Source organism: Equus przewalskii, chromosome 15, assembly GCF_037783145.1.
Source record: "Equus przewalskii isolate Varuska chromosome 15, EquPr2, whole genome shotgun sequence".
In the NCBI taxonomy this organism is placed as follows: Eukaryota; Metazoa; Chordata; class Mammalia; order Perissodactyla; family Equidae; genus Equus; species Equus przewalskii.
The window spans coordinates 38018245-38035244 of NC_091845.1; the positions used below are offsets into that span (position 1 = coordinate 38018245).

General features: G+C 34.2%; 1 protein-coding gene across 38 annotated transcripts in view; it reads right to left on the reverse strand.

The window, feature by feature from the left end:
- DOCK3 (dedicator of cytokinesis 3) overlaps positions 1-17000 on the reverse strand; it is a 445464-nt gene that overhangs the window by 329027 nt on the left and 99437 nt on the right. For all 38 annotated transcript variants that reach the window (XR_011526962.1, XR_011526961.1, XR_011526959.1 and 35 more), the window contains one exon: positions 13358-13398. Coding sequence is in view for 32 of the 38 variants with exons in the window: in XM_070575184.1 (XP_070431285.1) it covers positions 13358-13398 (41 nt within the window). In the remaining 6 variants the exon portion in view is untranslated. The remainder of the gene's footprint in view (positions 1-13357; positions 13399-17000) is intronic.

Here is a 17000-nt window from a genome sequence, read left to right on the forward strand (position 1 = left end):
TGTCTCTACAGTGAAAAAAACTATTCAAATGACAGTGAATTTTTCACCAAAATCAGAAAGGACAGGAGCACTCTTTACAATAGCCAAGAGGCAGAAACAACCCAAATCTCCACCAACTGATGAGTGGATAAACAAATTGTGATATATCCATACAATGAGTGTTATTCAGCCATAAAAACAACTAAGTACTGATACATACCACACCAAGGAAGAACCTGAAAACATTACACTGAATTTAAAAAGCTAGACACAAAATGTCACATATTACATGATTTCACTTAAATGAAACATCCAGAATAGGCAAATTCATAGAGACAGAAAGTAGTTGTCAGGAGCTGGGGAATAGGGGAATTGGTTTCTGTTTGGGATGTTTAAAATGTTTTGGAATTAGATAGTGGTGATGACTGTAAAACACTATGAATGTACTAAATGAGAAATATTTTTGTGCATTTTACCATGCACTTTTAAATTTTTAAATATAACTATAAAATTAAAATGTTTGTAATAGGATATATATTTTTTTAATTTAAATTTAAAAACACAGAAAACAAAATGAAGTGGTACAAAAGTTTTCAAGTGCTGAAAGAAAAGAAGTGTCAACCTAGAATCCTATATCCACCAAAAATATTCTTTGGGAATGAAAGAGAAATCAAGAGATTGTCAGATGAAGGAAAACTCAGAGAATTTGTTACCAGCAGATCTACCCTGAAAGAAAGGCTAAAGAAAATACTCTAAACAGAAGAGCTCAAGAACAAGGAATCTTGAAACATCAGGAAAAAAGAAAAAAGAAAGTAAGCAAAAATATGCATAAATACAATAGACTTTGCTTCTCTCGAATTTTTAAAATTATGTTTGATAGTTGAAGCAAAAATCGTAACACTATCTGATATGGTTCTAAATGTATTAGAGAAATATTTAACAGACTTATAAACAGAAAGGTGAACAAATATAAATGGAGATAAGGTTTCTACAATTGACCCAACTAGAAAAACGGGAACACCAGCAGACTGTGATAAGTTCTGCATATTTAATATAATATCTATGGGTAACCACTAAAAAGCTCTACAATGACATATACATCAAAATGGAATTCTTGCAAAATGTTCAAGTAACCCACAAGAAGGTAGGAAAAAGAAAAGAAACAAGAAAAATAAGAGAAAAGAAAAAAATGAAATAGAAGACTTTAATAATTATGTTAAATGTAGATAATCTAAATATACTACTTAAAAGACAGAGTTAGGCAGAGAAGATTATAAAACTTGACCCAATATATAGTTATTTACAAAAAAAAACTCACTATAAATATAACAACATAGGCAAGTTGGAAGCAAAAGAATGGAAAAACATATCTTATGCAAAAATTAATGAAAAGAAAGTGGAAGTTAATATTAGATAAAGTGGACTCCAGAGCAAAGAAAATTATCAGACACAAAGAAGGACATTATGTGGTGATACTACCAAGAAAACACAGCAATCATAAGTGTATACCCACTAAACAGAGCTACAAAATATGTGAAGCAATTCTCACAGAAACGAAAATAGACAAATCCACAATTACAGTTAGAGACTTATAGAACAATTACACAGAAAAACAGCAATGATAAAGAATAACCTGACAACACTATTTACCAATAAGATCTAATGGCATTCACAGAACACTCCACTCAACAAAAGCAAATACACACTCAAGTGCCCACAGGACATATACCAAGATAAGCCACATCCTGGACAAAAAGACAAATGTCAACAAATTTAAAACAACTGAAATCCCACACAGACTGATTTTTCTAACCACAATGAAATCAAACTTGAAATCAATAACACAAAAATAAAAGGAAAATCTCCAAACACTTAGAAATAAAACAACTTATTTCTAAATAATCCATGCATCAAAGAGGAATTCTCAGAGAAAATAAACAATTACACTGAACTGAATGAAAATGACAATAACATATACCAAAATTTGTGGCACATAGGTAAAGAAGCGCTGAAAGGAAAATTATTGGCATTAAATAATTATTAAAGAGGAAAACTGCAAATCAATAATCTGAGCTCCCTCCTCAAGAACCTAGAAGAGCAAAATACAACCAAAGCCAGCAGAAAGAAAAAAAAAAAAAAAAGATGAGTAGAAATCAATAAAAATAGAAAAAGAAAAACAGAGAAAATCAGCGAAGAAAGCTGGTCTTTGGAAAGATGAACAAAATTGACTAATTTCTAGCAAGACTAATGGATAAAAATACAGAGAAGACACAAATCATAAATATCAAGAATGAAATGGGGTATTATACAGACCCTGCAGACATCAAAAGGATTAGAAAGGAATACTACAAAAAATACTCCACACATAAATAGACGACATACACAAAATGAATCAATTCCCTGAAAAACAAACTACCACAACTCAACCAATATAAAATATATAATTTGAATAGCCCTATAACTATTAAGGAAATTGAATTCCTATTTTAAAAACTCCAAAAAAAGAAATCTTCAAACCCAGATGGCTTCACTCCTTACTTCTACCAAATGACTGAAGAGTGAAAACTACTTTCTTAATTCATTTTCTGAAGCTAGTATTACTCTGATACTAAATTTTCTAATTCATTTTACAAAGCTACTATTACTCTGATGCCAAAATCAGTCAAAGATAGAATAAACAAAGAAAACTATAGACCAATATGCCTCATGAATATAGATGTAAAAATCCTTAACAAAATGTTATCAAATAGAATTCAGCAATAAGAACACTTATATGTACCATGAAGTTTATTTTAGGGATGCAAGGTATTTTCAATACTCAAAAGTCAATCAACGTAATCTACCATATTAATAGTCTAAAGAAGAAAAATCACATATTTCTTATTGATGCAGAATAAGCATGTGACAAAATTCAACACCAATTCATGATAAAATTCTCAGAAAAACAGCAATAGAATCACACAGGAGTGACCTAAACAAAATGGCGGAAAAGGAGTTTTCTACCATTTTCCCACCAAAGAACACCAATTTTGACAATAAACCATGGACAAGAGTGACCTTGTAGAAGTCCAGGAGTATAGCAGAAAAGTTCTAGCACACTGTTGGAGAAAAAATAAAATCTGAGATTGCACACATTGAAGAGGTTAAGAGGAACAGTTTCACTTCACCTGCATCATCCCTCCCACAAGGCAGCACAGCTCAGTGCCAAAAGAGACCTTCTTGGCCTGCGATTTCTCCCATGGGGGGATGCGAGAGCACACAAGTAAGCACCTGGCTTTCCTGGCTACACTGGATGCTGTCAAAGAGGCCCACCTCATTCTTACCCCATCCAGAATGCTGAGGTGTGCTGCACAACTGGGGGCCACAGGGAGTGGCTAAAAGAACAGCAGCCAGAACTCTCGAAGGGCAGGCATCAAAGGGACATGGATCCTACTAAGCACTTCACAGACTCCATGAGGAAGCCTGTCCATGAGCCAATGGCGATGTCTTGCCTGCAGATCTCCCCAACTGGACCACAGGCACTCACAGTGCTCAGGGGAATACACCTTCCCCACAGAATCTCCAATTCTATGACCAGCTCCCTGTGTGCACCCCCGAGGGCAGCAATGAGTGCAAGCCTTTGTAGATGGCTACTAAGCATATACAGAAAGCTGCCCAACTCTGCAGGACTGGGAGAAAGCAAGAAAACTGGAGCATTCAGCAGTGCCCTAGGTAAAGCAAACAGGAGGCTGTCAGTATCCAGCCTGACTTTGTGGGTTTGAGAGAAAGCATACAATCTTAAGAATTAAGCCCCAAAATGGAACAAGAAGTGTGCAGCAGGTGCATTCAGAGTAAAGGTCTAAGAAAGCCTCAGAATATCCAGCAAAGCTGACAAAAAATATTTACCAAAGACAGTCAGTAAAAATGGAGGAAGTGACTACTTCTTCAAATGCAAAGACAGCAATGAAAGACTTCAAGGAACATGAAAAATGAAGGAAGCATGAAACCACCAAAGAAACAAAATAATTTTCCAGTAACCAACCCAAAGAAACAAGTCTGTGATTTATCCAATAAAGATTTCAAAATAGTTGTTTTAAGGAAGCTCAGGGAGCTACAAGAAAACACAAATCATTCAATGAAATCAGGAAATCAATACCTGAACAATATGAGTTTAAAAGATATATAGAAATCATAAAAAAAGAACCAAACAGAAAATTCTGGAGCTGAAAATTACAATCAATTTAATGGAAAATGCAATAAAGAGTGCCAATAGCTGACTTGATCAAGCAGAAGAAAAACTCAGTGAGACTGAAGACAGGAACTTCAAAATTATCCAGCCAGAAGAGAACAATTAAAAAGAATGAAAAAGAGTGAAGAAAGTCTATGTGAATTATCGGATACCATCAAAGGAAATAATCTATGCATTACTGCAGTTTCAGAAGGAGGTTGGAGGGAGAAAGAGATGGAAGGCTTATTTAAAGAAATAATGGCTGAGAACTTCCCAAATCTGGGGGGAGATTTGAACATCCAAGTTCATGAAGCTAGGTCCCAAAAACATTCAAACCCAAAAAGATCAATTCCAAGACACACTATAATAAAACTGACTAAAATCAAAGACAAAGAGAATTTCAAAAGAAGCAAGTGAAAAAATTTATGTGTAACTTACAAGGTAACCCCCGTAACGCTATCAGCAGAATTCTTGCAAGCAGAAACCTTGGAGGCCAGAAGAGAGTGGGATGATATATTCAAAGTACTGAAAGAAAAAAATTGCCAACTAAGAATGTTTTACCCAGCAAAGATGTCTTTCAAAAATAAAGGAGAAATAAAGACTTTCCACGACAAACACAAACAGAGAGCGTTCATCACCACTAAACCTGCCTTATAAGAAGTCCTGAAGGAGTTCTTCAAGCTGAAATCAAATGACACTAATTAGTAACATAAAAAAACATGAAAATATAAAACACACTGGTAAAAGTAAGTATATAGTCAAATTCAGAATACTCTAACACTATAATATGCTGGCATATTAATTTTAACATAAAGGTTAAAGGAAAAAAGTATTAAAAATAACAATAGCTACAACAATTTCTTAATGGATACACAATATAAGGTGTAAATTGTGACATCAAAAATATAAAATGTGGGTAGGAGGAGTAAATGGGTAGAGTTTTTATATGGGATTAAAGTTAAGGTGATATCAGCATAAAATAGACTGTCTACAAGTTTATGGAAGCTTACTGGCAACCACAGAGAAAAAAATTACAGTAGATACACAAAAAGTAAAGAGAAGGAAATCAAACTATACCATTATGGAAAATCAACAATTCACTAAGGAAGACAACAACAGAAGAAGGAAGGGACACAGGAATTATAAAAGAGCCAGAAAACAATTAACAAGATGGCGTTAGTAAGTCATTACCTACCAACAATTTAAATAAATGCATACGTAAATAAATACATTTAAATAAATATAAATGGAATAAATCCTCCAATCAAAAAGCATGCAATAGCTGAATGGGTTAAAATAATATAATCCAACTTCATGATGCCTACAAGACTCATTCTACCTTTAAGGGTAAATATATGCTCAAAGGGAAGACAGAAAAAGATATTCCACATAAATGTAAACTAAAAGAGACCAGGGATAGCTATACTTATAAAGACAAAATAGACTTCAAGTCAAAAACAAGAAAACAAAGAAGGTGATTATGTAATGACAAAGGGGTTAACTCATCACAAGGCTATAACAATTATAAATATATATGCACCTAAACAACAGAGCACCTAAATAAACTGAACAAATACTAACAGATCTGAAGAGAGAAAAAGACAGCAATATGAAAATAGCAAGGGATTTCAATACACCACTTTCAATAACAGATAGATCATAAAACCAAAGAAATAAATAAGAAATCATTAGACAAATTATACTTTAGACCAAACGGACCTAACAGACACATAGAGAACATTCCACCCAATATCAACAGAATACACATTCTTCTCAAATACACACGGAATATTCTCCATGAAAGATAACATATTAGGCCACAAAACAAGTCAAACTCAAGAAGACCGAAATTATATCAATTATCTTTTCTAATCACAATGATACAAAAGTAGAAATCAAGAAGAAGAAGAAAGCTGGAAAATTCACAAGTATGTGGAAATTAAACAATACCCTCCTGAATGACCAATGGATCAAAGAAAAAATCAAAAAATATCATGAGACAAACAAAAATGGAAACACCAACATACCAAAACTTATAATATGCAGAAAAAGCAGTTCTGAGATTGAAGTTTATAGTGATAAATGCCTACAATAAGAATAAAGAAAAAGAAAGAAGAAAAAAAAGAACAATGGAATACTACTCAGCCATAAAAAAGAGAAATCTTGCCATCTGCAACAACATGGACAGACCTTGAGGATATTATGTTAAGCAAAATAAATCAGATGGAGAAAGTTAAATGCCATATGATTTCACTCATAAGTGGAAGATAAAAACAACAAACACACACATAGATACAGAGATCAGATTGGTGATTACTAGAGAGGCTGAGGGGAGGGAGGAGGGTGAAAGGGTTGTTAGGGCATATGTATATGGTGATGGATGGTAATTATTCTTTGGGTGGCAAACATGATGTCGTCTACAAAGAAATCGAAATATAATTTTGCACACCTGAAATTTATATAATGTTATAAACCAATGTTACCTAAAGAAAAAAAGAAAGATCTCAAAAAAAAACAACCTAACCTTATACCTCAAGAAAATAGAAAAAGAAGAATGAATTAAGCCCAAAATTAGCAGAAGAAGGATAAAGATCAGAGAAGAAATAACTGAGATAGATGCTAGAAAAACAATAGAAAAGATCAATGAAATTAAGACCTAGTTATTTGAAAAGATAAACAAAATTGAAAAACCTTTAGCTAGACTAATGAAAATAAAAGAATAAAATAAACAAAATTAGAAATGAAAGAGGAGACACTACAACTGATACCACAAAAATACAAAGGATCATAAGAGACTACTATAACAATTATACACCAAAAAATTGGATAACCAAGAAGAAATGGACAAATTCCTAGAAATATGCATCCTACCAAAAACGAATCATAAAGAAATAGAAAATCTGAACAAACAAATTATGAGTAAGTAGATTGAATCAGTAATTTAAAATCTCTTAACAAAGAAAAGTCCTGTGCCAGATGGTTTCACTGGGGAATTCTACCAAAGATTTAAAGAAGAATCAATACCAATCCTTCTCAGAGTCTTCCAAAAAATTGAAGAGGAGGGAACACTTCCAAATTCATTTTACACAGCCAGTATTACTTTGATACCAAAGGCAGAAAAGGACATTACAAGAACAAAAATTATAGGGCAATATCCTGATAAACAAAGATGGAAAACAATTCTCAACAAGTATTATGGACACATCTACGGATGGCTAATCTTTGACAAAAGAGCCAAGAACATACAATGGAGAAAGGAAAGTCTCTTCAATAAATGGTCTTAGGAAAACTGGACAGCCACATGCAAAAGAATGCAAGTAGACCATTATCTTACACCATACACAAAAATTAACTCAAAATGGATTAAAGATTTGAATGCAAGATCTGACACCATAAAATTCTTAGGAAAAAATATAGGCAGTACACTCTTTGACATCAGTCTTAGCAATATCTTTCCGAATGCCATCTCTACTGAGGCAAAGGCAACAAAAGAAAAAATAAACAAATGGGACTACATCAGATTAAAAAGCTTCTGCACAGCAAAGGAAATCATCAACAAAACAAAAAGACAACCAACGAACTGGGAGAAAATATTTGCAAATCACATACGTGGCAAGGGGTTAATTTCCAAAATATATTAAAAAAAACTCTTACAACTCAGCAACAAAAAAACAAACAACCTCATCAAAAAATCAGCAGGGGACATGAACAGACATTTTTCCAAAGAAGATATACAGATGGCCAACAGGCACAAGAAAAGATGTTCAGCATCACTAATCATTAGGAAAATGCAAATCAAAAACTACAATGAGATATTACTCTACACCTGTTAGAATGGCTATAATTACCAAGACAAAAAACAATAAATGTTGGAGAGGATGTGGAGAAAAGGGAACCCTTGAACACTGCTGGTAGGAATGCAAACTGGTGCAGCCACTATGGAAAACAGTATGGAGATTTCTCAAAACAACTAAAAACAGAAATACCATATGATCTGGCTATTACACTACTGGGTATTTATCCAAAGAATATGAAATCAACAATTCAAAAGCTTTATGCACCCCTATGTTCACTGCAGTATTATTCACAATAGCAAAGCTGTAGAAGCAATCCAAGTGCCTATCAACAGATGAATGGATAAAGAAGATATGGTATATCTATTTACATATCACATGATCTTAAATATAGAAAACCATAAAGCCTTCACCAAAAAACTCTTAGAACTAATAAAGGAATTCAGTAAAGTTGCATGACACAAAATAAACATATAAAAAAATGGGTTGCAGGGCCAGCCTCATGGTATGCGTTCAGCACACTCCACTTTGGCAGCCCAGATCTGTGGGTTCAGATCCCAGGTACAGACCTACACCACTCGTCAGCCATGCTATGGTGGCAACCCACATATGAAGTGAAGAAAGTCTGGCACAGATGTTAGCTCAGGGCTAATCTTCTTCAGCAAAAAATTTTTAAAAAAAGGTTGCATTTCTTACACTAACAACAAACCATCAAAAAGAGAAATTAAGAAAACAATATCTTTTACAACAGCATCAAGAAGAATAAAATATTTAGGAACAAATTTAACCAAGTAAGTGAAATCTGTACACTGAAAAGCATAAGACATAGATGAAAGAAACTGAAGAAAACACAAATGGAAAAATATCCCATGTTCATGGATTGGAAGAATTAAGATTGTTAAAATGTCCATACTACACAAAGCCGTCTACATATTTAATGCAATCCCTATCAAAATTCCAACGCCATTTTTCATAGAAATACAAGAAACAATCCTAAAATTCATATGGAACCACAAAAGACTCTAAATAGCTATCTTGAGCAAAAAGAGCAAAGCTGAGGCATCACACTTCCTGATTTCAAACTATATTACAAAGCTATAGTAATCAAAATAGTAAAAGCATGCCTAGACTGGCCATTATTCTAGGGTTGTTTGACTTTACTCTTAATATGCAGTCAAACTGGGTCTTTACTGAAGACCCATGTGTTCACCAAGTTCTTTCCACTCTGGCTAATTAGAATGCGTACCTCCATTTCTCAGTCTCTCTGTGCTAGTTCCTTTTTCTATCCTCCAAGGTGTTGGCAGTCTTTAAAGTCTCATTTTCAGCCCTATGCTCATAGTAGTAGCTGTTATAGCAAAAGAAGCAAATATTTACTGTGCTGTTATCATGTGCTAGGCACTGTGTTAAGAGCTTCAAATAAGCTCTTTGATTCCTCATAAGAATTCTATAAGTAATCATGTTATCCTCAATTCAAATATACAAAAAATTAGAGAAAATAACATATTGAACCTCCATGAACCTATCATTCAGCTTCAACAATTATCAACATTTTGTCAATCTTGATTCATTAATCCCCACATACATATTTTTACCCATTGCAGTATTTTAGAGCACATATTAGAAATCATCCATAAATACTTCAATATCTATCTTTAACAAGGTGCTTACTGATTCTCTGATAAACTCTATTTTATAGTTATAGAGTGTGGCAATAGTGGATTCGTGCCTGTGTTGAATAACAGATTCCCTGTTGCCAGAGACACAAAATCCAAATTCCTTAGCATTCCTTATATTCTTTGGCATATAAGACTCTTTCAATATAGATCCAACCTACCTTTCCTGCCTTACCATCCATCACCATACTATGCCCTAGTCAGTCGGACTATTTGCCATTCCCTAAACATGCCTTGCAATTTCATGCCTCTATATTTCTGCTTTTGCTATGCAAAGCATTCTATAATACCCTGTTCCTATCTGGCAGAATTCTAGGTATCCAGTAGACAATTCTTGTATAAAAGCTGATCCTGAAACAACAAAATGGGAGTAAATATAAACTCTCTTGAATTTCATTCTTTTCCTCTTGAGTATATGTTTTATAAAAAGCACAAAATTGTCATCAAATATCTGTTGTCCTTTTTCTTAATTTTATCTTATTCTCTTATTCTTTAGTTCTTTATGTATGTTCTTAAGAAAGCTAGTATTTTGGCAAGCCTAACAAATAAATAACATGACATATCACCAGAAGATAATACTCTGTCTCAAAAACTTTTGATCTCTAAAATTATAAAGCTAAAATAAGTTTTACCCTAGAAGTGTATACTGCAAAAAAAGTCTTCAAAAAACTGCAAAAGACAAGAAACTATCATTCTTAAAATAATTTAACATAAAATTTAGTAGTACATATTTCCTGCATATAATGCTTCTCAAACTGTACAATTTTAACATAGGGTTGCAAAAATATATAACTGAAAGGGTATTTTATAATCACCCCAGTTTCTCCTTCACAATGTTCACTATATCTTACTAGAAAGTATTTACAGAGATGAAAACAATTAGGCTTTGAGAGTTCTTTTTACACTGCTTGATAGAAAGAAATATTTTACCATTTACTAATATTTCTGAATGGTATATTTGCTATCTAGTCCAGAAATCATTTTATTTGGGCTAATTCAAGTTTTATTTATTAGTATACATCATACATAACTAAAGATATACTTTAATAAGTCATCTTTTTTTTCTTTAACCACTAACAGCTATGAAAAACCTATTGAAATTTTTTACTTATTGTGACCATAACATTAAGACACATAAAATACGAAATAAGAATGCATTTTTTTTAAATTTTAAGTTTGTGGAATCATTAAATGATTATCTTTTACAAATAATAAAGAATTTTTACTGTGGTTCCACAAAATATCACTACTACAAGAAATGAAATTCAATTATTAATACTGTCTTTCCATCTGTTAATTTTTTTAAGTTTAGGATTTAGGAATACAAATACAAGCTATTAAGAGGTATACAGATATGTTTCGTTAATAAACGCTACAATAATCTGATTCTAGAGTGGAGTTGGTATTACCAAAATATACAATCTTAGAAGTACCACATTAGCCCAAAATAAAGAAATTAAAGGAGTCTGATCAGACAAAATGAGTTCCAACACTTTAGATTAGTGCAATTTGGTTTCTTCAATTTGATTAGCTTGTCAAATCATTGCTAAGAATAATCACAAAATGGCCTCTCCCACAGACTCTAAACACCTTTATTGTAGGAAAAAGAACTTAGAAAATAGGTATCAGGTTCTGAGCACTTTTCCTTAACTCTAAAATAGAACTCTGATTACCCTGCTGGAGAAGCTAAATGGAGAGGGAGAGACCTTGAGACTAGATGGCGAAGCCTAGCTATTTCGGTGGTCTGGCTGAGGACAGCATTCCAGCCATCCATGCCAAGATGCCAGACATGTGAGTAAATACTCTTGGACATTTCAGCCAGCTGAGCTCCCAGATGACTGTAGCCACAGATTATATCACATGTACCAGAATAACTGCCCAGATGACCTCAGTCAAGGCACAAAATTATGAGAGAGAAAATGGTGACTAGTTTAATCCACCAAATTTTGGGACACTTCATTGTACAGTTAACAGAAAATATTTTAACATTATCATCATTCACGTCTCACTCAACTAAGGTTTTCAGGCCACACACTGTGCATCAATTTGATATGGTAATCACAAACACACAATAATTTCAATGACCATGGTTCTCCACACTGATCCCCAAACACTAGTATTAGAAGCAAGGTGGTGGAGTGGTCAAGATCACAAATATTACTAAAATTAAATAAATTAAATGCATGTAATATCACAAATTACAGCTTCCCAATCATTTATAAGATTTCTTATTTATTCAAGTTCCAAATTTCTGACAATTTTAAATCAAGAAAAAAAACAGAGGGGCCAGCCCGGCGGCTCAGCGGTTAAGTGCACACATTCTGCTTCAGCAGCCTGGGGTTCACTGTTTCGGATCCTGGGTACGGACATGACACCGCTTGGCAAGCCATGCTATGGTAGGCGTCCCACATATAAAAAGTAGAGGAAGATGGGCACAGATGTTAGCTCAGGGCCAGTCTTCCTCAGCAAAAAGAGGAGGACTGGCAGCAGATGTTAGCTCAGGGCTAATCTTCCTCAAGAGAAAAAAACACAAAGTACAGATAGAAATTATTTCCACAGAGGCATTCCTGAGATGAAAATAACACCTGAAAGTGTGTTTTAAAACTAGAAATACAAGGAAAAAATTACCTATGAACAGTGGCTCTCAGCCAGGGGAAATTTTACCACCACACTTCCTGCCCCAGGACCTTTGGCAATGGTCTGGAGACATTTTTCATTGTCACAACTTGAGGGAGTAAAGTTACTGACATCTAGTGAGTAGAGGTCATATATGCTGTTAAACATCTTATATAATGTACAATACAGCCCTCCACAACAAAGAATTATCTGGCCCAAAATGTAAACAGTGCCAAGCATGAGAAGCCCTGGCTATGAGGAATTAAAATTTGAAAATACTGTCTTTTTATAATCATTACCTTAGAAACTTACAAAATGAGTGATTCTACTGGCAAAACAGGTGGTTAGAACCCTGAGCAATTTTCCTTTTTAATAAAAATAATGCGATAATTCTGATATTTTCCATACAATAAAAAGCATAATATATTAATTAAGCTACAGAAAATATGAAATAAAAGCTGATAATATTAATTATATGAAAGAGTAAGCAGAAATAAATTTTTGGAAATGCATTACTGGAGAAGAATGTTCCTACATGTATTATGACTGCCAACTAAAATATATTTTGTTCGATCAAATTAACATTAATTGGTAACAGAATAAAACAAAATCTAGTTTATTAAATTAGTATCTGCACTTACAAGTCTTGTTTAAATTCACATTTTAACAAGAATATCATAATCACAAACACTTATCTAGTGGAACATTATTTGAAAGTTTTTTCCATTTTTTATTTTAGAAATAAATTCATCTAAATAATCACATGGCTCCACAGGACTAGGCCTATGAATAAGTCAGTGTACTTTTTTGTCAAATATTTGAAGGAAAAAATATTAAATGTCTTAACTAGACTTTTTCAAAATAAGCTTTACAGCTATGACCATACATGCATCTTCTGTCCTGTTAAAAAAAAAAACATTTTAATACTGCTGAAACAGAGCAGAGTCTGATACAGGTCTGTAAAGGAACGAATGAGTGTGGCTATTGTAAAAGATTAAGAGATGAACATGCAAGAATTGTTTTTATATCAAACGAACATACTAGGCAGCTTCCTACATTACAAAAGGTAACAACAAACTTTTCATTACCTTTATATTTGGTTTCTTTGTTGAAACTCCTCTGTACCAACCTAAAACAAAGCATACAAAGAATATTAAAATCATACTGTTGTCACTTTTCTATAAGAGACATAATGAGTATTTCTAGGAAAAAAATTAATTAATGAAAAACTTTGGAGTATTTTATTCAGGAAAAAAACCCAGTCTTACAATAAATACAACATTCCCAATTTTCACCAAAAGGCACAAAGCCCTTTCAACTGAATAAGGCACAACAAATTAGAAAAGACCTCAGAGGACATGTAATCTAACTCTAGGAAAATTCCCAGATGAAACTGTTAGGGGCAGGAAAATGCCAAAACCATATCACTTTTTCAATGGCAGATAGGGAGTACAGCCCAGACTTTCTGTTTCCTGATCTCATTCAATCTCTCATGTACTAAATTATAGTATCCTCACTTCTTAGCTTTCCAGCTGCTAAAGTTGACATTCGTGCTTCATTTATTCCCTCTCAGCATTCATACACAGCAATAATGATGAAAGTCAACTACACAATAAAAACAATTTTCAGAGAAAGGAAATTTTATTGCCAACTTTTCTCAATTCCAAACTATTATCTGCAGAGTTTTGCTATAGTTTCTCTGCTTGGGTTTAAGAGGAAACAGCTCCAATGAGATAGAAAGGAAGGCAAGAATTCTATTTAAAAGAGGAAGATGAAGAAGAAAAGAAAGAGGAGATTATTGATAATAGCTAATATTAATTGAGAGCTTACTGTTCTTAATTCTGTGTATTGGAATTGAGAAGTTGTTCCATGTATTAACCTTTAAATCTTACAACAAAGCTGAGGAGAACAATCCACTTTTTCTCCCCTGAACTCATAACAAACATCCTTGCTTCTGTTTAGCACAACAGCTGAGATCATAATTTGAATGACACCTTGAGTCTCAATATCTTCATTTATTAAAAAATAATTTCATTTTTGGGGCTGGCCCCGTGGCCGAGTGGTTAAGTTCGCGCGCTCCGCTGCAGGCGGCCCAGTGTTTTCTTAGTTCGAATCCTGGGCACGGACATGGCACTGCTCATCAGACCACGCTGAGGCAGCGTCCCACATGCCACAACTAGAAGAACCCACAACGAAGAATACACAACTATGTACCGGGGGGCTTTGGGGAGAAAAAGGAAAAAATAAAATCTTTAAAAATAATAATAATAATTTCATTTTTAAAATAAAATTAATTTATTAAATACATATTAAATAAAATAAAGAAATATTTAAATCTTCATTTATTAAAAATTTTAAAAGTGATAATAACCTTATCAACGTGATACTTTACAGTGTCTTAAGAAACAGAATAGAGAATGACATCAGCAGGTATGGCAGAGTAAGGATCTCTAAAAAGCCTCTCCTCAAGAAAGAAAATTTAGAACTCTGGAAGTAAACCAAAGACTTGAAATAAGCCAAAGCGTATTTATTCAAGAAATCTGAATCTTGATAAGAACAATGACCTTTTTAACTTGCCCCATCCCATCTCCCTTTCTGCAGCCCTGTGTTAAACTTGAAAACCAAAAGCCCTGCGTTCACGGTGAAAATCAAAAATACCTAATGGCCCCTGAAGAGGATAGAACAGGGGAAATCAAAGAAGACCTAAATAAATGAACAGGTTTACCATGTTCACCAATTGCAAAATTCAGTATTGTTAAGATGTCAATTAACCCCAAATTGATCTACAGATTCAATGCAATCTCAATCAAATCCCAGCAAAAGTTTCGGTAGGTACTAACAAGTTCTTTCTAAAATGTAAATGGAAAGGCAAATGACTACTAGAATAATCAAAACAATTTTGAAGAGGAAAATAAATTTGAATGACTCACATAACTTGATTTTAAGACTCTATATAAACCTACCATAACTGAGATAGCGTATTACTGGCTAAAGGATAGACACACAGATCAATGAAATAGATTGGAAAATCCAGAAACCCACACATAAATGAACAATTGATTTTTAACAAAGGTGTAAAGGTGCTTCAGTGGAGAAATGATAAGTCTTTTCAAAAATTGTGCTGAAACTACTGGACATATATATACAAAAAAAAAGAAAAGAAAAGAACCTCAACTTATACCTTTGCACTATAAACAAAATTACCTCAAAATGTACATTAGACCTGAACAGGTACCCAACCAAAACAGATATACAGATGGCAAATAAACATATGAAAATATGCTCAACATTTTATGTGATTTAGAATTGCAAATTAAAACAAGATACCACTCGAGGCTGGCCCTGTGGCCGAGTGGTTAAGTTAGCGCATTCTGCTTCGGTGGCCTAGGGTTTTGCTGGTTTAGATCCTGGGTGCAGACAGGGCACTGCTCACCAGGCCATCCTGAGGCAGCATCCCACATAGCACAACCAGAAAGTCCTACAACTAGAATATACAACTATGTACTGAGGGGCTTTGGGGTGGGGGGAAGGGGGAAGAAGGAAGGGAAAGAAGAGGAAGAGGAAGAAGAAGAAAAAGAAGAAAAAAGAAGAAGATTGGGGGGCCAGCCCCGTGGCCGAGTGGTTAAGTTCGCATGCTCCACTTGCAGCCCAGGGTTTCACAGGTTCAGATCCTGGGCACGGACCTGGCACCGCTCATCAGGCCATGCTGGCGTGGCATCCCACATGCCACAACCAGAAGGACCTGCAGCCAGAATATACAGCTATGTACTGGGGGGGCTTTGGGGAGAAGAAGAAGAAGAAGAAAAAAAAAGACTAGCAGCAGATGTTAGCTCAGGTGCCAATCTTTAAAAAGAAGAAAAGAAAGGAAGTGGAAGAGTTAAAAAAAAAAAAAGAAGAAGAAGAAGAAGAAGAAGAAGACTGGCAACAGATGTTAGCTCAGGTGCCAATCTTTAAAAAAAAAGACAAAAAAAAATTTAAAAAAAAATAAAACAAGATACCACTACACACCTATTTGAAGGGCCAAAACCCAAAAACTCTGGTAACACCAAATGCTGACAAGGATGTGGAACAACAGGAACTCTCATTCATTGCTGGTGGGAATCCAAAATGGTACAGCCATTTTGGAAGATAGTTTGGCAGTTTCTTACAAATCTAAATATACTTTTACCATATGATCCATCAGACTCACTCCTTGGTATTTATTCAAATGAGTTGAAAATTTATGTCAAAACAAAAACTGGCACATGGATGTTTATAGCAGCTTTAGTCATAATTGCCAAACTTGGAAACAACCAAGATGTCCTTCAGTAGGTGAATGGATACATAAACTGTGGTACATCCAGACAGTGGAATGTTACTCAGCAATAAAAAGAAATGAGCTACCAAGCCACAAAAAGACATGGAGGAACTTTAAATGCATATTACTAAATGAAAGAAGCCAATCGAAAAAGCCACATACTGTATGATCCCAACTATATGACATTCTGAAGAAACCAAAACCATGGAAACAGTAAAAAGATCAGTGCTTGTCAGGGGTTAGCAAGGATGGAGGGATTTTTAGGGCAATGAAACAATACATTTATCCAAACCATAGGATGTACAACACCAAGAGTGAACTGTGATGTAAACTATGGACTTTGGGTGATAATGATGTGTCAATGCAGGTTCATCGATTATAACAAATGCACCCACTCTGGTGTAGATGTTGATAGTGGGGGAGGCTGTGCATAT